This window comes from Amblyraja radiata, chromosome 46 (genome assembly GCF_010909765.2).
Source record: "Amblyraja radiata isolate CabotCenter1 chromosome 46, sAmbRad1.1.pri, whole genome shotgun sequence".
In the NCBI taxonomy this organism is placed as follows: domain Eukaryota; kingdom Metazoa; phylum Chordata; class Chondrichthyes; order Rajiformes; family Rajidae; genus Amblyraja; species Amblyraja radiata.
Window position 1 is genome coordinate 4190267 of NC_046001.1, and position 22268 is coordinate 4212534.

General features: G+C 48.8%; 1 protein-coding gene across 2 annotated transcripts in view; it reads left to right on the forward strand.

Annotated features, from left to right (window-relative positions):
- Nucleotides 1-313: 313 nt before the first annotated feature.
- Nucleotides 314-22268, forward strand: part of bin2 (bridging integrator 2) — a 38672-nt gene continuing 16717 nt past the window's right edge. Inside the window, exons 1-2 of one of the 2 annotated variants that reach the window (XM_033015649.1) lie at nt 317-454; nt 17625-17705. In XM_033015649.1, the coding sequence (XP_032871540.1) occupies nt 371-454; nt 17625-17705 (165 nt within the window). In that variant the 5' untranslated portion in view covers nt 317-370. Of the gene's footprint in view, nt 455-17624; nt 17706-22268 lie in introns of both variants that reach the window. The other variant, XM_033015650.1, reaches the window with a different exon arrangement.

The following is a 22268-nucleotide window of genomic DNA, read 5'->3' on the forward strand; positions in this document are numbered from 1 at the left end:
AAGTGGGTTCAGCTCTGGCTGAACAATTTCTAATCTTGTGTGTGGACTCGATAAGAAGAAGAAGTGTACTTTTAGTTTTTGTTGGTGTTGGGAATGTGGAATAAAAAAGGATTAGTGTTAGACTACCGACAATGGGTGGTTGGTCAGCACAGATTCCGTGGGCTGAAGGGCCTGTTTCCATGCTCAGTCGGTATATTGCCCCACTGCAGGAAAGAGAAAAAAAAAGACACATTTCTTCACCAGCTATTATCTTAGATCTGAAACGGATGCCGAGCACGACGGGTATTTATCATATCTCACTTCCTCAAGTGCTGGGACTAAAGCAGGGGCAACCTGACTCAAGCCACAGACTTGGAGCAACGTAGCTACCATGGCAGAAGCTCCAAGCAAACCCGGAGGAGCCGGCCTGTTTGCCAAGCATATGCAGAAGAGGTTCATGAGAGCCCAAGAAATGGTAACAAACCCTTTTCCTGACATTCAAAGCGAGAAAGTTTAAGCCTTTTAAAACGTGTTGCTCTTTGCTGGGTCTGAACCTCTGTGGAAGGTTCCAACTCCGAGAGCCGTTGCCTGGATGTTTGTCGTGCTCTAGATCCTTTACCCGTTACCCCATTTAATTCCCCCCCACCCCCCGTTTGCCAGCACATTCAGTGCAGTGGACTTCATCTGCTCAGACCTTGCGGAGAACTCAGCAGGTTGACAGTCTCAAGAAGGGTCTCGACCCGAAACCTCACCCATTCCTTCTCTCCAGAGATGTTGCCTGACCCGCTGAGTTACTCCAGCTTTTTGTGTCTGTCTTAGGCTGACAATGACCAATCTGCGGTGTTAAAACTGTATCTAAACTGCGGTGCAAGACAAATAACCTCATTGATTTGTTCTGGAGTGAAGCCACCATGTATTTGTTTCGGGAGCGGGTTTATTATTTTGGGGTTGCCGCAGTTGGGTTTTCCGATGCGGGTCCCTCAGTCAGCTTCTGGTCAAAAGAAAAATTATTTTTATAACGCGGCTTTCTGGCGCTGGCAAAAGCGATCACGGGCTCCGGTCACACGCGGAGCAGGACGTATTTGGTTTTGAAAGGCTGCGCTCTGCACGGTGAACGCTCCCCGCTAAGGGAGGGTTACGAGCACCAGGCAAAGGCTTGCAGGAGAAGTGGGTGCGTCTTGTGGTCAGAGCAGTCGCAGGATGTTTGTTGGCTGCCGTCCGCTTCGCTTCCCACGCAGCGAGTTGCAGGGTGGTGCAGTGAAACGGGCGGTACAGCGGTAGAGTTGCTGTCTCACAGCGCCAGAGACAAGGGCGCTCTTTTATGAAAGAGCTGAGGAGGAGGGTAGTTAATCTGTGGAACTCATTGCCACAGAGGGCTGTGGAGGCCAAGTCAGTGGATATTTTTGGCAGAGATAGACAAATTCTTGATTAGAGCGGGTGTCAGAGGTTCTGGGGAGAAGGCAGGAAAATGGGAATTGGGAGGTCAGCCATGATTGAATGGTGCCGTAGACTCGATGGGCCGAATGGCCTAATTCTACTCCTATGACTTGTGAACTTGTGTGGTGACCAGAACAGCACACAATACTCCAGCCATGACCTAACCAACGTTGTATACAGTTGTACCATAACCTTCCCGCTCTGATACAGCATGCCCTGGCAAAGGAAAGCACATATTCCCCTACGCCTTCTTCAAAAACTTGTCGACTTGTGCTGCCTCCTTCAGGGATCATGCATAGATCCCTTATCATGTATGTATACAGTGTAAATGGCTCTCCCGTCAGGCAAAAGGTATAGAAGTGTGAAAACGCACACTTCCAGATTCAGGGACAGTTTCTTCCCAGCTGTTATCAGGCAACTGAACCATCCTACCACAACCAGAGAGCAGTGCTGAACTACTATCTACCTCTTTTTGGGGACCCTCGGACTATCTTTGATCAGATTTTGCTGGCTTTACCTTGCACTAAACGTTATTCCCTTATCATGTATCTGTACACCGTGGACGACCCAATTGTAATCATGTATAGTCTTACCGCTGGCTGTAAAGCACACTACAGAAGGTTTTCACTGTACCTCGGTACACGTGACAATCAACTAAACTGATACGGTAAAGGGTCTGTTACGAGCTAATTCAAGAGTTCTCCCGAGTTTCCCCCGATTCAAACTCGGAGAATTACGGTAATGGCCGCTCATAGGTACTCGGGGCTCTCGTGGACATTTTTCAACATGTTGAAAAATCTTCACGAGTCTTCACGAGCTTACCGCGTTTCCCGAGTACCTGCCGTTAGTGTTACGAGCCGCTAAGAGACGTCCCGAGCTCTGACGTACTTGCCACATACATTCTACGTGCTTACCACGAGTTTGATTTTTTTTTAAACTCGGGAGAGCTCTTGAATTACCTCGTACAATGGGACAGCGCCTTAACTGTTCCAGACAAAACAATGGTCAATAAACTAAACTGAACTGATCCATGGAGTTGCACATCAAATTGGAGGTGCACCGTTCTCCACTACCCCCTAGAGCCGTACCATTCACTGTATATGAGCCAGCCGTATTAGTTGTCCAGCCAGTTTTGAATCTCATCTGCACCTATCCATCTTACCAGCAGACCTATGCTACCAAATTGACTTATTTTAGTTTAGAGATACAACACGGAAACAGGCCCTTCAGCCCACCGAGTCCACGCCGACCAGCGATTCCCGCACACTAACACTACCCTACACACACTGGGGACAATTTACAATTTATACCAAGCCAATTACAAACCTGCATGTCTTTGGAGAGTGGGAGGTAACCGGAGCTCCTGGAGAAAACCCACGCGGTCACGAGGAGAACGTACAAACTCCTTACAGACAGCACCCGTGGTCGGGATCGAACCCGGGTCTAAGTGCTGTAAGGCAGCAACTCTACCGCTGCGCCACCGTGCTGCCCTCCATGCCACTGTCATCTGCAAACATTGTTCATCCACAAACACAAGAACTAATCTGGTGAACCTTTGCTGCATGCCCTCTATCACGAATATATCCTTTTATAGGTAAGGAGACAGGACCTGTACTCAGTATGTGCTCTCACTAGGGCCCTGTCTACTTGGAGCAACGCATTGCTACTCGTCCACTCAAATCCTCTTCTAATATAGAACAGGGTGCCATTTTCCTTCCACATTTCCTTGCTGATTCTACACATTAATGTTAAGTGATTTCACCTCCAGTGGACAGTGCCCCACAGACAGTGCATCTCCAGTGGACAGTGCCCCACAGACAGTGCATCTCCAGTGGACAGTGCCCCACAGACAGTGCATCTCCTGTGGACAGTGCCCCACAGACAGTGCATCTCCAGTGGACAGTGCCCCACAGACAGTGCATCTCCTGTGGACAGTGCCCCACAGACAGTGCATCTCCTGTGGACAGTGCCCCACAGACAGTGCATCTCCAGTGGACAGTGCCCCACAGACAGTGCATCTCCAGTGGACAGTGCCCCACAGACAGTGCATCTCCAGTGGACAATGCCCCACAGACAGTGCATCTCCTGTGGACAGTGCCCCACAGACAGTGCATCTCCAGTGGAAAGTGCCCCACAGACAGTGCATCTCCAGTGGGAAGTGCCCCACAGACAGTGCATCTCCTGTGGACAGTGCCCCACAGACAGTGCATCTCCAGTGGGCAGTGCCCCACAGACAGTGCATCTCCAGTGGACAATGCCCCACAGACAGTGCATCTCCAGTGGACAGTGACCACAGAAGGTGCTCCACAGACACTACACCTCCAATGTGTAGTACCCACTAGACAATGCCCACAAACAGTGCATCTCCAGTGGGCAGTGCAAAGTAGACAGTACCCACAGGCAGTGCACCTCCAATGGGCAGTGCCCAGTAGCGCAGACACACTTTGCAATGTTAACTGACATGAGGACAATATCGTGACATGAACTTACCTGCAGCCCAGCCTGTGTACTGCTAATGTGTGGAGGTTAAATCTCGCTGTACAATCACCGCAGCTTCAGTACAATTATTTGCTGCAATTATTGTCTGCTCTCTTTCAGCCGCCTTGTTAATTGATCATTTTGACTTAATTGATCTTGACCTATATATGCACACGTCAATCTTTTTATTGCTCCTTCACTCGGTGATGAAATTATTTTCTAATAAATTGGCCCAGTTATTTATTGGGGATTGATCCATATTTGGGCTTTATTTCCCATTGCTCAGCAATTATCTTGGTCACAGTTAATTAATATGAAGTTCATTAATGTGTAGTGCAGGGTTATTGTCGGTCAATAAAGTCTGTTTCTTTTTATCCTCTAACTGTTGTTGTTATCTACATAGTTTCCGTGTTCAGGAGCGCATGCCTTTCTTCACCCCTTGTTGCCAAGGAGGTGAGGGTACAAGGGTCAGTGCGGCATAGAGACACAAAGCGTGGAAAAAGGTCCTTCGGCTCAACTTGCCTACGCCAACCAACATGTCCCATCTACACTAGTCCCACCTGCCCGCATTTGGCCCACATCCCTCCAAACCTGCCCTATCTATATCGGTGAGACCAAGTGGAGGTTGGGCGATTGTTTCGCCGAACACCTCCGCTCGGTCCGCAATAACCAACCTGACCTCCCGGTGGCTCAGCACTTCAAGTCCCCCTCCCACTCCGTATCCGACCTCTCTGTCCTGGGTCCCCTCCATGGCCAGAGCGAGCAACAGCGGAAATTGGAGGAACAGCACCTCATATTCCGCTTGGGGAGTCTGCATCCTGGGGGCATGAACATTGAATTCTCCCAATTTTGTTAGCCCTTGCTGTCTCCTCCCCTTCCTCAGCCCTTGGGCTGTCTCCTCCCATCCCTTAGCCTTCGGGCTCCTCCTCCTCCTTTTTCCTTTCTTCTCCCCGCCCCCCCCCCCCCACCCCCCATCAGTCTGAAGAAGGGTTTCGGCCCGAAACTTTGCCTACTTCCTTCACTCCATAGATGCTGCTGCACCCGCTGAGTTTCTCCAGCATTTTTGTGTACCTGCCCTATCCATGTACCTGTCTAAATGTTTAGAGTCAAAGAGTGATACAGTGCGGAAATAGGTCCTTCAGCTCAACCTGCCCACACCGGCCAACATGCCCCATCTACACTAGTCCCACCTGCCAGTGTTTGGCCCATATCCCTCCAAACCTGTCCTATCCATGTACCTGTCCAACTGTTCCTCAAACATTGCAATAGTCCCTGCCTCAACCACCTCCTCTGGCAACTTGTTCCATACATCCACCACCCTTTGTATGAAAAGGTTACCCCTTAGATTCCTATCAAATCTTTCCCCTTTCACCTTAAACTTATGTCCTCTGGTCCTCCATTCACCTACTCTGGGCAAGAGATGCTGTGCATAAAATCATAGATTATTTTACCCAGGGTAGGGGAATTGAGAACCAGGGGACATAGGTTTAAAGTGACGGGTTTGTCATCTTGTAATGTTTTTCCACTTACTGCTTGGCACACAACAAAAAAGCTTTTCACTGTGGCTCGGTAGACGTGACAATAAACTAAACTTACTTCTCCAGACACGGGGAGAGACTGATGAAGTGGTCCTGTCGCCATTTTCTTTCTGCCATCAAGTACACAATCCATCATTCCTGTGGTTCTCAAAATGTCTCCGACTGACATGCTTTGAGTTTTAATTGTTGCAATTTCTAGTTCATTAAATTATCTCTCAATCAGCACACATTATATTTCAGTTGAAAATTGGAAGGTGTGACCGTGAAGATGTGTGAACCAAACTCTGCCAAGGCTGGTGGTGTAAATATCCCCACCCATTCCTGTCCTCTGCAGAAATTGCATCTGTAAAGTCTAATGGCAGAGTCACAAGCATGAAACAGGGGGCACGAGTTCATTATCCAGTAGGATTCAATGAGATCCTCTCCTCATCCTTCTGAACTCCAGCGAGTACAGGCCCAGAGCCTTCAGATGCTCCTCATACGTTAACCCAGTCATCCCTGAGATCATTCTCATAAACCTCCTCTGGAACCCTCTCCAACATCAGCACATCCTTCCTCAGATATGGTGCCCAAAACTGTTCACAATACTGCAAATGCAGTCTGACCAGCACCTTATAAAGCCTTAGCATTGTATCTTTGTCTTTCTATTTTAGTCCTCTCGAAACGAACGCAGGGGGGGGGGGGCGGCACGGTGGCGCAGCGGTAGAGTTGCTGCCTTACAGCGGCAGAGACCCAGGCTCCATCCCGATTACGGGTGCTGTCTGTACGGAGTTTGTACGTTCTCCCTGTGACCGCATGGGTTTTCCTCGGGTGCTCCGGTTTCCTCCCACGTTCCGACCCCGTATTATATGTTTTCTCTTTAGCTTTAATTCTGTCTTTGACTTCCCTCGCCAGCCATGGTCGCCTCATTCTCCCCTTCGTGTGTTTCTTCCTCTTTGGGATGAAAAGATCCTGCGTCTTCCAAATTACTCCCAGAAACACCTGCCATTGCTGCTCCTACTAGGGTCCCCTTCCAATCAACTTTAATTTCTTTAGTCAGAAGGTGGTGAATCTGTGGAATTCTTTGCCACAGACGGCTGTGGAGTCCAAGTCAATGGATATCTTTAAGGCAGAGATGGATAGATTCTTGATTAGTGCGGGTGTCAGGGGTTATGGGGAGAAGACAGGATAATGGGGTTAGGAGGAAGAGATAGATCAGCCATGATTGAATGGCAGAGTAGAGTTGATGGGCCGAATGGCCTAATCCTGCCCCTAGAACCTATGAACTAATGGACATTGGAGGGACATAGAACAGTACAGCATAGGAACAAGTCTGTCAGCCGACAATATCTGTGCCAAACAAGATGCCAAGGCCAAGTCTCAACTGGCTACATGTGATCCATAGCCCTTCAGAGGGGGTGGAGTGGATTTGTTGGTAAGCAATGAAATGCAATCCTTATTGAGGGGTGACATAGGATCAGAAGATGTAGAATCCTTGTGGGTAGAGTTGAGAAATTGCAAGGGTTAAAAGACCCTGATGGGAGTTATATACAGGCCTCAGATAGTAGCCAGGATGTAGTGTACAAACTACATCAGGAGATAGAAAATGCTTGGAAGAAAGGCAATGTTATTGTGGTAAGAAGGAACTGCAGATGCTGGTTTAAACTGAAGATAGACACAAAAAGCCGGAGTAACTCAGCGGGATAGGCAGTACTCTGGAGAGAAGGAATGGGTGATGTTTCAGGTCGAGACCCTTCTTCAGACTGGTTAGGGATAAGGGAAACGGGAGATATAGACGATGATGTAGAGAGATAAAGAACAATGAATGAACGATATGCAAAAAAGTTACGATGATAAAGGAAACAGGCCGTTGTTAGCTGTTTATTGGGTGAGAACGAGAAGCTGGTGCGACTTGGGTGGGGGAGGGATAGAGAGAGAGGGAATGCCGGGGCTACTTGAAGTGAGAGAAATCAATATTCATACCACTGGGCTGTAAGCTGCTCAAGCGAAATATGAGATGCTGTTCTTCCAATTTGCGTTTAGCTTCACTCTGACAATGGAGGAGACCGAGGACAGAAAGGTCTGTGTGGGAATGGGAAGGAGAATTAAAGTGTTTGGCAACCGGGAGATCAGGTTGGTTCAGGCGGGCTGAGCGAAGGTGTTCCGTGAAACGATCGCCCAGTCTGCGTTTGGTCTCGCCCGCCGATGTATAAGAGTCCACATCTTGAACAACGGATACAGTAGATTGTGGTCATTGGGGATTTCAATATGAAGGCAGACTGTGAATATCAGATTGGTACTGGATCCCAAGAGAAGGAATAAGAAGGCCCTCGAGATGGCTTCTTAGAGCAGCTCATGGTCGAGCCCATGAGGGAAAAGGTAATTCTGGAGTTGCTGTTGTGTAATGCACTGGAGATTGGAATAGGAAGCTTCCGGTGAAGGAATCCCTAGGAGGCAGTGATCATAATATGCTAGAATTCAGTCAGCAGTTTCAGAGAGAGAAGCTGAAATCAGATGTCTCGGTGTTACTGTTGGGTAAAGGCAACCACGGAGGTGTGAGGGAGGAGCTACTCATAGTTTATTACAAGTACTAAAGTTCATAAGTGATAGGAACAGAATCAGGCCATTCAACCCATCGTCCACTCCGCCATTCAATCATGGCTGATCGATCTCTCCTAACCCCATTCTCCTGCCTTCCCCCCATAACCCCTGAGATCTGTACAAATCAAGAATCAATCAATCTCCACCTTAAAACTATCCATTGACTTGGCCTCCACAGCTGTCTGTGGCAATGAATTCCACAGATTCACCACCATATGACTAAAGAAATTCCTTCTCATCTCCTTTCTAAAGGAACGTCCTTTAGTTCTGAGACGATGACCTCTGGTCCTAGACTCTCCCACTAATGGAAACATCCTCTCCACATCCACTCTATCCGGGCCTTTCACTATTCAGTAAGTTTCAATGAGGTCCTCCCTCATTCTTCTAAACTCCAGCGAGTACAGTCCCAGTGCCGTCAAACGCGTTGGGTTGTCAATCCAATGTCACAGTTGCACTTTAGATACTTCGAAGGAAGCTAGGGCTTTATTTATTGGAGTTGGTTGTCTTATAGTCCTTCGTGCCAAGTCTCATTGTGGTGAATGTGATGACAGGTCTATAGTCCTCTGAGTTCAGCCTTTGGACCTTTGAATTGCTTTCATATCTGAATGGAAAATTACCTTGCTCGGTGTTATGGATCCAAACGACCTGGTGAAAGGGAGAAGCTATTAAGAACGTTTGATGCTTTCTCAGCATTAAACAGGACTCTTGCACTTTGAGTAACCCCGCCTAGTTCATTTGCTGGATGTCATGGAGCGTTTTATGGAGCTACTGAGCTCAACAGACTGGTCTTCAAAGTGATGGAATCAATGGGATTGGGTTCAAGTTGGTGGTCTTCTTCTCTTCAACCTCTGACCCTGTGCCCTCACTAAATCAATGCCAGCTGCCAGCTTTGCCCATTAATATATGTGCTTCTTCTTCTTCTTTTGTGTGGCGTGCACAGCCTAAAGTTGTTGGACAACTTGTTCTATTTGATCTTCCGTTTGTGCACGTCGAGTTGATTGCATTAGTCGAAACAGGGCGGACCACTTGACGGTTGTAATCTTCCACCCCAATATACGTGCTAAATGTTCAGCAAAAAATGTAAGGTGTTAGCGCAATGGCAATGGAGAACTCCACTCCACTCCTGTACTGTCCTCTTCCCCAAACACCTTACGTTGTTTCTTGAACGTTTAGTACATATATTAATGGGCAAAGCTGGCAGCTGGCATTGTCACATGGCATCTCTGCCGCAGGTGGGGCAAGGTGTATCAGGATTCCACGAATTCCTATTAAATTTTCCCCCTTCACTTTTAACTTATGCTCTCTGGTCCTCGATTCCCCTCCTCTGTGCAAAACACTGTGCATCTACCCGATCTATTCCTCTCGTGATTTTGTACACCTCTATAAGATCACCCCTCATCCTCCTGCTCTCAGCCTGCTCAACATCTCCCTGAGCTCAGCTCAGGCCCTCGAGCCGTGGCAACACCCTGGTAAATCTTCTCGGAGTCCTTTCAAGCTTGGCCACATGTTGTGGGCTCCTTCTCGTTTTGCACTGAGCATTCGTGTGCCATAGTCATCGAGGCCGGGAGAGCTGAGTTGCCTCTGAGATGCTCCTTCAACATTTTGAGCAACGAACAGGTCAAGGGATCCACCTAGGTACAACTACAAAGCACAGGATCATCCAGGCTACTTGTCTGGCATGAATTCCTGCACCTTCAACGTTCACTCCCTCCACCATTTGTGACTGCATGTGTACTAACTAGAAGGTCCAAGGTGGTGTCTCAACAAGGTTTCATCCATAGCACCTTGCACTACCTGCTACCTGGTAGAATTTCAAAGCAAAGACCGCCAACTCCATTTCCTGCTGACTTCCCCCTGACTTAATATAGTGTCACTCCCTCATATCGAGGATAGACACAAAATGCTGGAGTGACTCAACTGGTCAGGGATAGGTGACATTTCGGGTCCAGATCCTTCTTCAAGGGTCTGAAGAAGGGCCGCGACCCAAAACGTTACCTATTCCTTTCTCTCCAGAGATGTTGGATGACCCGCTGAGTTACTCCAGCATTTCGGTGTAAACCATCCTCGGTGTAAACCAGCATCGGCCGATGGGCCGAATTCCTCAACTAATGCCTAACAATTCCTCAACTAATACTATGGGAAGATCTAACCATTGGGTGCACTGGTTCAAGAGCCCAATAGAGGTTTGAAGGTGTTAGGAATGGAAACTATATTCCAATAATGTCTGCCACGTAAAAATTCATTTCAAAAATGAAAATATCACTTCAGTACAGTCAAATATGTTCCTCCTGTAAAGACGGGTCCATATTTGATGCAGGCAAGGAAATGTTTAGCTCATGCCACTGTTAACATGGCAATGAGTTTGAAAGGTCTCGACCCGAAAGGTCTACCTTCCCAAAGAGGGGAGTTGGCAACTTGGAATACACTACCTGAGAGGGAATCTCAGTGAGCTCTTGAAAGACCAAGGCAGAGAAGGCTATCAGCTGAATGCTGGATAATTAGAACATACTGTAGAACATCGATCAGTAGTACACAGGAGCAGGTTGGCTGGAAGCACAGCTAGCTCTGGAACAGCGAGCCAGGTAGCCTTTGTTGGGTCCAGTGCCAGGTCTGGAAGGTAGGTTGAACTGACGCAATCACTGAAATTTGGGGTGGTTGACCAACTGAAGGTGTTTCCCTCACCGGGCAACCAGAGAACTCCAAGATTAGCTCGCAACACTCTCCCAAGTTGAGCAGAACCTTCCTGATTGCCTTTACAAAACCCATGAGAAGTCATCAGGTTTCATGTTGACTTTGCAAGCTTCACCTTATTTTATTGGCATGTTGGTTGTCCTATAGACCTGTGCTAAGTCTCATTGCTGGCATGACAGGTAATGACAGGTCTATAGTCCTTATGTACTCAACCTTTAGACTTGCTAATTGCTTTCATATCTGAGTGGAAAATTACCTTGCTCAGTGTTAAGGATCCAAACGACCTACTGAAAGGGAGAAGCTATTAAGAACGTTTGATGCTTTCTCAGCATTAAACAGGACTCTTGCACTTTGAGTAACCCCGCCTTGTTAGTTTGCTGGATGCTATGGAGCCTTTTGACTGAGCTCAACAGACTGGTCTTCAAAGTGAAGGAAACAATGGGATTGGGTTCAAGATGGTGGGCTTCTTCTCTTCAACCCCTGACCCTGTGCACTCACTAAATCAATGCTATCTGACGAAACTAATTGAAACTCACCGAATAGTGAAACTTACCGAAAATAGTGAAAGGCTTGGATAGAGTGGACGTGGAGAGGATGCTTCCACCCGTTGGGGAGTCTAGGACCAGAAGTCATAGATTCAGAATTAAAGGAAGGAGACGAGGAGGAATTTCTTTAGTCAGAAGGGTGGAGGAATCTGTGAAATTCATTGCCACAGACGGCTGTGGAGGCCAAGTCAGTGGATATATTTAAGGCAGAGATGGATAGATTCTTGATTAGTATGGGTGTCAGGGGTTATGGGGAGAAGGCAGGAGAATGGGGATGAGGGGAGAGATAGATCAGCCTTGATTGAATGGCGGAGTAGACTTGATGGGTCGCATGGCCTCATTCTGTTCCTATCACTTATGACCTTATCTGCCAGCTCTGCCCATGACCAAGGGTTCTTATTGTTTCTCGTGGGAAGTCCGCAAACTAAACAACCTTTACAGCTTCTGTGGGAGAATCGAGGACCAGAGGACATGGGTTCAAGGTGAAGGGGAAAAGATTTAATAGGAATCCGAGGGGTAACCTTTCCACACAAAGGGTGGTGGGTGTATGGAACAAGCTGCCGGAGGAGGTAGTTGAGGCTGGGACTATCCCATCATTTAAGAAACAGTTGGACAAGTACATGGATAGGACAGGTTTGGAGGGTTATGGACCAAGCGCAGGCAGGTGGGACTAGTGTAGCTGGGACATTGTTGGCCGGTGTGGGCGAGTTGGGCCGAAGGGCCTGTTTCCACACTGTATTAATCTATGACACCTGTACTAGAGGGTGACTAGATATAGAGTAACTCTCCTCATAAACCAAAGCGGTCATCTCTGGGTGGAACCACAGGAGATGGTCAAAGTCCTCGATGAATATTTCTCCTCTGTTTTTACGGTCGATAAAGACATGAAGAGTGTAGAACTTGGGGCAGTTCATGGAAATGTCTTGACATAGACATAGACATAGAAAGTAGGTGCGGGACGAGGCCATTCGGCCCTTCGAGCCAGCACCGCCATTCAATGTGATCATGGCTGATCGTCCCCAATCAATAACCCGTGCCTGCCTTCTCCCCATATCCCTTTTTTTTTTGTTTTTTTTTTTGCTTTATTTATATAGCACATTTTAAGTCAACTTGCATTGACACCAAAGTGCTTTACATTAATTAAATAATAAATTTACATACAAACCATAGAAAAAGGTTAAAAATAAATAAAGAAAGAAAATGGACACAACACATTATAGAGTTCAACACAAACGTCCCCCCACAACAGAATCAAAAATGTCCACTGTGGGGAAAGGCAGCAGAAAGTTAAGTCCTCTTCCTCTGAAACACCCGAGGTCGGGGCCCATTTTTGGCCTTGCAGCCAGTCCGATGTTTTCAGGGCCCTCTTGCCGTGAAGATGGAACACTGGCGTCGGGTGAAACAATTCCTCAGCGGCTTGGAAAGTCTGGAGCGGCTGCCTCCTCCCCGGAGACCGGAGACCGGGGCACTCGTAGACCTCAGGCCGCGCCGGTTGGAGCTCCGACCCCGGCGAACTCGATCCCTGGCTCCGCGGCGCTCCAAATCCAGCGCCGCCCGCGGCCGGACGCCCGCAGCCACAACTCCGCGATGTTTGGATCGACGGCCACAGCGCTCCGGGGCTTACCGCACGGCGACCCGGTAATGCATCGCCCGCTCCGTGGTTCTGCTCCGTGATGGTGTCCTTGCGCTGCGCCGCCGCCGAAGCTGTAGTCCCGGCCGGTCCCAACAGGAAACGCCGCTCCATTCTCGATGGTAGGCCGCGAGGACGGAGCGAAGAAGCAGCTCGGAGGGATGCTGCCTCTCCGACCAGGTAGGGGACTAAGAATTAAAGTTTCGCCCTTCCCCCCCCCCCCACCCACCACATAAAAGACCTCCACTAACATTTTGGACAGGACTTAAAATAAAAAAAAGGTGAAGAGACGGACTGCGGGCAGGCTGCCATACACAGACGGCGCCCACTCCCGCACATCCGCCACCCTTGATTCCACTCGCCCCTAGAGCTCTATCTAACTTGAGGATGGTCCATATTACAGTTGAGGAGGTGCTAAACGTCCTAAGGCATATGAATGTAGATAACTCTTCTGGGCCTGATCAGATATATCTGAAGACACTGCAGGAAGCTGGAGAGAAAAAAATTCAAGTGCCCTGGTTGAGATACATGAATCATCATCAAACATGGGTGAGGTGCCGGAAGGGTGGCTAATGTTCAGTCTGAAGAAGGATCTCAACCTGAAACGTGGGTGGGAGATTGCAACCTTCAAGTGATCCGCCCTGTTTTGACGAATGCAATCGACCTGGCGTGCACAATCAAGTAAGATCAAACAGAGCAAGTTGTGCTACAACTTTAGGCTGTGCACGCCACACGCAAGAAGCAGAAGAAGAACCTGAAACGTCACCGCTCCATGTTCCCCAGAGATGCTGCCTGACCTGCTGAGTTACTCCAGCACTTGGTGTCCTTTTACGTATTAACCAGCAACTGCAGTTCCTCGTTTCTGCAAGGATGTTGTTAAGCTGGAAAGAGTGCAGAGAACATTTACAAGGATGTTGCCAGGACTTGAGGGCCTCAGCTATAGGGTGAGGTTGGGAAAGCTGGGACTTTATCGCTTGGCTGAGGGGGGCCAACTTATAGAGGTGTATAAGATCACGAGGGGAATAGATTGGGTACATGCAGAGTCTTTTACTCAGAGTAGGGGAACCGGCAGTGGAACCAGAGGACATGGGTTTCAGAAGAGGGTGGTGAATATATGGAACGAGCTGCCAGAGAGGGTATGTGAGGCATGTACTATAACGACACTTAAAAGGCATTTGGACAGGTACATAGATAGGCAAGGCTTAGTGGGATATGGGTCAAATGTGGGCAGGTGTGTCTAGTGTAGATGGGGCATCTTGGTCGGCATGTGCAGGTTGGGCAGAAGGGCTGGTTTCCTGTATCTGTATGACTCTAGACCAAAGATGCCACAAGGGCACGGGTGAGAGGGCCAAGGTTTAGGAGATGTCTGAGGCAAGGTTTTACACAGAGGGTGGCGGGTGCCTGAAACTCGCTGCCGTGGGGTGGTGGTAGTGGCAGATACGATAGTGGCATTTAAGAGACTTGTACATAGGCACATGGATATGCAGGGAGTGGAGGGATATGGATCACGTGCAGGCAGATAAAGGTTTGTCTTGGCATCATGTTCTGCATGGACATTGTGGGCCGAATGGCCTGTTCCTGTGCTGTACTATGTCCACGTTCTATGTCTGAAGGCACCTCTTGGCAGCATTACTGAACAATGTGACACAGCCACTCAAAGAGCTGTTAGTGTCGTGAGAGGAACTTAGTGAAAGGACAGGGAAGAGGGAACTATATTTTGTATCCAACCTGTTTTTTTTGCTTTCATTTCCTTTGTTTTAAAAATATCTTCACTGAAGCATCGACAAAACTTAGAATATCCTTAGTTCCAGCCCCAGTCCCCTCTCAGTTTACGATACAGGGCGGAAACAGGCCCTTTGGCCCACCGAGTCCGCACCGACCAGCGATCCCCGCACACTAACACTACCCTACACACACTAGGGACAATTGTTACACTTTACACCAAGCCAATTAACCTACAAACCTGTACGTCTTTGGAGTGTGGGAGGAAACTGAAGATCTCGGAGAAAACCCACGCAGGTCACGGGGAGAACGTACAAACTCCGTACAGACAGCACCCGTAGTCGGGATCGAACCCGGCGCTGTGAGGCAGCAACTCTACCGCTGCGCCACCGTGATGGGTCATTTTTTTAATAATCGAGGTTTATTTACATATTTATATAACTTTGTTCAGATTACTTACCAGATTCTCAAATTAAAGGCAGATAGGTGTAAGGAAGCTTAGATGATGAGAGAAATTGAGGCTCTGGTCAGGAAACAGAATGCATGGGACATGGAATAGGCAGCTGGGATCAAGTGTATCCCTGGAGGAGTTTCGGGAACTGAGAAGAAATAAATAAGTTCCTTGAAAGTAGCGTCACAGGTAGATAAAGATAGGCACAAAGTGCAGGAGAAACTTAGTGGATCAACTGCTGGTCACTGCGCCAGAGACCCGGGTTCCATCCTGACCATGGGTGCTGTCCGTACGGAGTTTGTACGTTCTCCCCGTGACCTGCGTGGGTTTTCTCCGGGCGCTCCAGTTCCCTCCCACACTCCAAAGACGTGTAGGCATGTAGGTTAATTGGCTTCGGTAAAGATTGTAAATTGTCCCTAGTGTGTGTAGGATAGTGTTAGTGTGCGGGGATCGCTGGTCGGCACGGACTCGGTGGGCCGAAGGGCCTGTTTCTGCGCAGTATCTCTAAACTAAAAGTGGTTGTGATCAGCACTGCCTTCGGACTCATAGCCCCGCTCCCGCCCCATGGACTTGTTCCTGAAACTTGTTCCCCTTTCTGCTTGTTTTCATTCTGATCAGTGAGCATCCAGGTCATCAGGAAACTCAGCAACCAACAGCTGACTTCCCGTGACTCAGGCCAGCGGTTTTTCCAGTAACTGAAAGCCACCTTATTTTGCTCTGTGATTCGCAGTTTGCCGGCTGGTTATTTGTGTTCAGTTTATTATTGCCACCTGTACCGAGGTACGGTGAAAAGCTTTTTTGTTGCGTGCTGTCCAGCCAGGGACAAGACGATACACACAGTAACTACACATGATCTAAGGGTGGCACGGTGGCGCAGCGGTAGAGTTGCTGCCTCACAGCGCCAGAGACCCGGGTTCCATCCTGACTACGGGCGCTGTCTGTACGGAGTTTGTACGTTCTCATCATAACCCGCGTGGGTTTTCTCCGGGTGCACCGGTTTCCTCCCACACTCCAAAGACGTACAGGTTTGTAGGTTAATTGGCTTTGGTAAAAGCTGTAAATTATCCCTAGTGTGTAGTATAGTGCCAATGTGCGGGGATCATTGGTCGGCGTGGATTTAGTGGGCCGAAGGGCCTGTGTCCGCACTGTATCTCTAATCTAAATGAAACTAAAATTACAATCAAAGCATCCACAGTGTACGGAGACTGGATAAATGGAATAACATTTAGTGTAACACAAAGATAGAGGTAGCTGGGAGGTCAGGACCACACTCTAGTTGGCACTGGGATGGTTCAGTTGCTTGATAACAGCTGAAAAGAAAGTCCCTGAATCTGGAGGCGTACATTTTCACACTTCTGTACCTCTTGCCCGATGGGAGAGGGGAGAAGAGGGAGTGACCGTGGGTGAGACTGGTCCTTGATGATGCTGCTGGCCTTGTCGAGGCAGCGTGAGGTGTAGATGGAGTCGATGGAAGGGAGGTTGGTTTGTGTGATGGTCCGGGCTGCAACTGTCCACAATTCTCTGCATTTTCTTGCAATTTATCCTGCATTATTTTGCAATTTCTACCGGGTAAATGTTCATCAGCTGGCTAAGGCGCAAAACAATTGCTGGGAGGAAAATGAAGGGGATTTCTTAAGTTGATCGTTCAGTTCACCAGAAGAGTACAGGAACTTACAATACTTTGTCTCACGCAGTTCTAGGGATCTCCCCCCCCCCCCCATGTTCCTTCTTTTCCTGGAAGCTTTTCCACGTATTTGATTCATAACGACACAAAATTGTTTCATTTGTCAAGTCTGTCCAACCTCTCCTTGGGTAAATGTCATAGAGTGATACAGTGTGGAAACAGGCCCCTCGGTCCAACTTGTCCCAGCTACACTAGCCGCAGCAGCCCGCTCCCGGTCCACATCCCTCCAAACCCGTCCCATCCATGCACCCGTCCAACTGCCTCTCAAACGCTGGGATAGTCCCAGCCACACTTTTCCACTGCAGAAGGGTCTCGACCCGAAACGTCACCCGTTCCTTCTCTCCAGAGACGCTGCCTGTCCCACTGAGTTACTCCAGCTTTTTGTGTCTCTCTCCTTTGATAAACCTCCTCTGCATCCTCTTCAACGCCTCCACATCCTTCCAGTAATGGGGAGACTAGGACTGCACGCAATACTCCGAATGTGGCTCAACTCTGCTCCTATGAGGCTTTGCAATGCAGTGTGTTGGATGAGTACTGTACTGTGGAGGGTGGTGCTATGGCTGATCTATCTTTCCCTCCTAACCCCATTCTTCTGCCTTCTCCCCACTCCCCCTGACAACTGTACAAAATCAAGAATCTATCCATCTCCACCTTAAAAATATCCATTGACTTGGCCTCCACAGCCGTCTGTGGCAATGAATTCCACAGGTTCGCCACCCTCTGACGAAAGCACCCTCTGTTGCGTGCTAACCAGTCAGCGGAAAAGCTATACATGATTACAACTGATTCACCCACAGTGTACAGATACGTGATAAAGGGAATTGTTTCGATGTAGGCCACTCTCTGAGCAGTTGGGGGTGCTGAACCAAACTCTGCTTGTCTCCTTCAGGTTCTTCAGAAAATTGGCAAAACCGTGGAAACAAAAGATGAACAATTTGAGCAGTGCGCAAACAGCTTCAACAAACAGCAGGTACCGACCGAGCCATCCTCCTTAGCAACAGTATCAGTCCCGTCCTCCTGAGCAACAGGCTGCAGTTTGCTCATCCCTTCCCACCCAAACCACCCCCTCCCCCAGGTACCTTCCCCTGCAACCGCAGAAGATGCAACACCTGTCCCTATACCTCCTCCCTCGACTCTGTCCAGAGACCCGACAGTCCTTTCAGGTTAGGCAGAGGTTCACTTGCACCTCCTCCAACCTCATCTACTGTGTCCCTTGTTCAAGATGTGGACTCTTATACATCGGCGGGCGAGACCAAACGCAGACTGGGCGATCGTTCCGCGGAACACCTTCACTCAATCCGACTAGACCTACCTGATCTCCCGGTTGCCAAACACTAACTCTCCTTCCCATTCCCACACTGACCTTTCTGTCCAGGGCCTCCTCCATTGTCAGAGTGAGGCCCAGGGCAAATTGGAGGAACAGCACCTCATATTTGGCTTGGGCAGCTCACACCCCAGCGGTATGAACATTGACTTCTCTAACGGACCCGCTACGGATATTCTGCCCCCCCCCCCCTCTTCCGCCTGGCGCCGTGACCCGTGGATGGCCAACTTGGCCAGGCCCAGGAGCAACACAACCAGGACATCTTCAGCCCTACCCTCACCCCTACGCACAGGGTGTCCAAAGATGAGGGTGGTGGGTGTGAGGTGCAGCCAGAGGGCAAGGAGCAGCCCCTTTAGATATTGGAGCAGGGGCTGCAGCCTTCAGCGCGGACGCCATTGCCCCGCTCCGTCGCCCGAGACGTGACAGTCCTCAGCTGCTTCAACCTCGCGCGCTACCTCGCTTGTCCGAGCACGCAGCAACGCCAGCACCCGCTCACCGCGCCAAGCAGCCACTTTAACGGCTGCAGCAGCAGCAGCCCTGGCGCCCAACCCGTCCGCCATCTTGGCCACGCCATTGCGCAATGCCGGCGGCAAAACAGAGAGCGGGAGTTTCAGAAAGGATCGAGGCTTGGTAGACGCGGACGTAAGATCAGAACGATTTGCAAAGAGTGAAGAAGGAACAAGAAGCAGAGATCATGGGGGGAGTTATTTCTGGGCCTCTGAATAGTGTGAATATTAGACTTAGCACAGATGAGGAAATTAGATCTATATATAGACTGAGGAATGTCCTAATAGAGGCTGAATTACTGGAATATGTGTGCACTAGATTCCAGAATTGTAGGTTGAGGAACCAACCAGAAATTTTAGACCTTGTACTGTGGAGTAAAGAAATTGTGATGGGGCATGGATCGGGCAAATAGCAAGAAACTCTTTGCCCTACAAAGGGGTCTAAAACACATTGAGGCGAAGGGGTATGAGGTTTGGAGGGGTCTGGAGGAATTATTTTCAGGGTGGTCCAGCGTCTGAGGGGGTTGTGGAGGCAGAGACTCGCACATTTAAAGGGCCTGTCCCACTGTACGAGGTAATTCAAGAGTTCTCCTGAGTTTTTCCCCTGATTCGAACTCGGAGAATGTCCGTAGCGGGTCCGTAGGAGTCCGTGGATGTCCCGTAGCGGCTCGTACGAGTAACGGTAGGTACTCGGGAAATCCGGTAAACTTGTGACGTTTTTTTCAACACTGTGAAAAATGTCCACGAGTAAACAAAATACTTGTGATGAAATAAATTGTTGTTTTTTACTCGTACGAGCCGCTACGAGACATCCACAAACTCCTACGGACCCGCTACGCACATTCTCCGAGTTCGCCAAGCCTACGCTTGGTCTCACCGATGTAGATCAGCTAACACCTAGAGCAGTGGATGCAATAGATGAGGTTGGAGGAGGTGCATCTGGACGTTTGGGAGTACAAATGGGCCTGAGCTTTGGGAGTACAGATGAATGGACTGTGCTGAGGTCAGGGTTCAAGCGTCAGTGCTGAATACAAGCATTGATGCTAATCACAGTCAAACATAGAGACAGCTGCTATCAGGCAACTGAACCATCCCACCACAACCAGAGAGCAGTGCTGAACTACTATCTACCTCATTGATGACCCTCGGACTATCCTTGATCGGACTTTGCTGGCTTTACCTTGCACTAAACGTTACTCCCTTATCCTGTATCTGTACACTGTGGACGGCTCGATTGTAATCATGTATTGTCTTTCCACTGACTGGATAGCACGCAACAAAAGCTTTTCACTGTACCTCAGTACACGTGACAATAAACTCAACAGGACTGAACTAAACTATTAAGCTGTTTAAAAAAGAACTGCAGATGCTGGAAAATCGAAGGAAGACTATTTCCTTCGCTCCATAGTTGCTGCCTCACCCGCTGAGTTTCTCCAGCATTTTTATCTACAAAAAGAATTAAACTATTTGTTGAAAAGATTTAGTTTCAGTTGAGTTTATTGTCACGTGTACCGAGGTCCAGTGAAAAGCTTTTGTTGCGTGCTAACCAGTCAGCGGGAAAGACAATTCATGATTACAATCGAGCCGTCCACAGTGTACAGATACAGGATAAAGGGAATAACAGGGTTATTCAGGGATACATGATAAAGGAATAGTGCAAGATAAAGTCCAATTAAAGATCGTCAAGGGTCTCTAGTGAGGTATATGGGAAGTCAGGACCGCTCTCTAGTTGGGATAGAGGATGGTTCAGTTGCCTGATAACAGCTGGGAAGAAACTGTCCCTGAATCTGGAGGTGTGCGTTTTCAAGCTTCTGTACCTTTTGCCCGATGGGAGAGGGGAGAAGAGGGAGTGGCCGGGGGTGAGACTAGTCCTTGATGATGCTGCTGGTTCCATTGCAGGGGCAAGCTCACCAAGACGGAAAAAATAGAAAGTGTCGTTCATGCACAACATCTAAACTCGTACAGATTCAGGGAGATAGAGAGGTTGCAATCACAAGCGGTATTAACACGGTCTAAACCTCAGAGCTTCCTGTTCACAGTGTGCAGCTACAAAAAACAGAAGCCTTGAAATAGGAGCAGAAGTAGGCCATTCGGCCCTTCGAATCCTCTCCACCATTCAATATGATGACGGCTGATCATCCACATTCAGTCTCCTGTTCCAGTTCCCTGCAGGCAGAAGAGATATTTTATTGTCACATGGACCTGGGGACAATGAAATGATTTGTCTTGCATTCAACCTGGTAAAATCACACAGCAGACCTCGCCCAGGTGTGGCCACACAAGAGTGTCCACGCTTCTGATCACTGATGGCAAGGAGCAGTTCTTGAACCTGGAGGAGAGGGGTCTCAAGATGCTGCCCCTTCTTCCACTTGTGGTACCTCTTGATCTGAATCGCTTCTGAAACTCTTCACTCGTTCGTGTTCTGGTCCGACGAAGGGTCTCGACCCGAAACGTCACCTATTCCTTCTCTCCAGAGACAATAGACAATAGACAATAGGTGCAGGAGTAGGCCATTCGGCCCTTCGAGCCAGCACCGCCATTCAATGTGATCACGGCTGATCATCCCCAATCAGTACCCCGTTCCTGCCTTCTCCCCATATCCCCTGACTCCGCTATTTTTACGAGCCCTATCTAGCTCTCTCTTGAAAGCATCCAGAGAACCTGCCTCCACCGCCCTCTGAGGCAGAGAATTCCACAGACTCACCACTCTCTGTGAGAAAAAGTGTTTCCTCGTCTCCGTTCTAAATGACTTACTTCTTATTCTTAAACTGTGGCCCCTGGTTCTGGACACCCCCAACATCGGGAACGTGTTTCCTGCCTCTAGCGTGTCCAGGCCCTTAACAATCTTATATGTTTCAATGAGATAACCTCTCATCCTTCTAAACTCCAGAGTGTACAAGCCCAGCCGCTCCATTCTCTCAGCATGTGACAGTCCCGCCATCCCGGGAATTAACCTTGTAAACCTACGCTGCACTCCCTCAATAGCAAGAATGTCCTTCCTCAAATTAGGGGACCAAAACTGACACAATACTCCAGGTGTGGTCTCACTAGGGCTCTGTACAACTACAGAAGGACCTCTTTGCTCCTATACTCGACTCCTCTTGTTATAAAGGCCAACATGCCATTCGCTTTCTTCACTGCCTGCTGTACCTGCATGCTTACTTTCATAGACGCTGCCTGACCCATCTGAGTTACTCCAGCATTTTGTGTCTGTCTCCATGTCGCACATGACTGCCATTTCTGCGATTACACTGCCCATCGTAGTACATCATTATAAGTGGCTGAGAACTCCAAGCACCCAGGTCGTTCAACTCCATGAGGCAGACAGTCTTTAATAGGCATGATGTTCGGCACGGACATTGTGGGCCGAAGGGCCCGTTCCTGTGCTGTACTATTCTATGTGTAGGAAGGAACTGCAGATACTGGTTTAATCCAAAGATAGGCACAAAAAGCTGGAGTAGCTCAGAGGGACGGGCAGGCAGCTGCATCTCTGGAGAGAAGGAATGGGTGACGGTTTCTGGTCGAGACCCTTCTTCAGACTGAAGTCAGGGTAGAGGGAGATACATAGATAAGGAAGTTTGAAGGTGTTGGCTTTGTTGTCAAGTTTGAAGGTGTTGGCTTCTCGCAACTCATAATGATCTGGTGCAGCAGCATCTATGGAGCGAAGGAAATAGGCAAAGTTTCGTCCCGAGATAGAGACAGA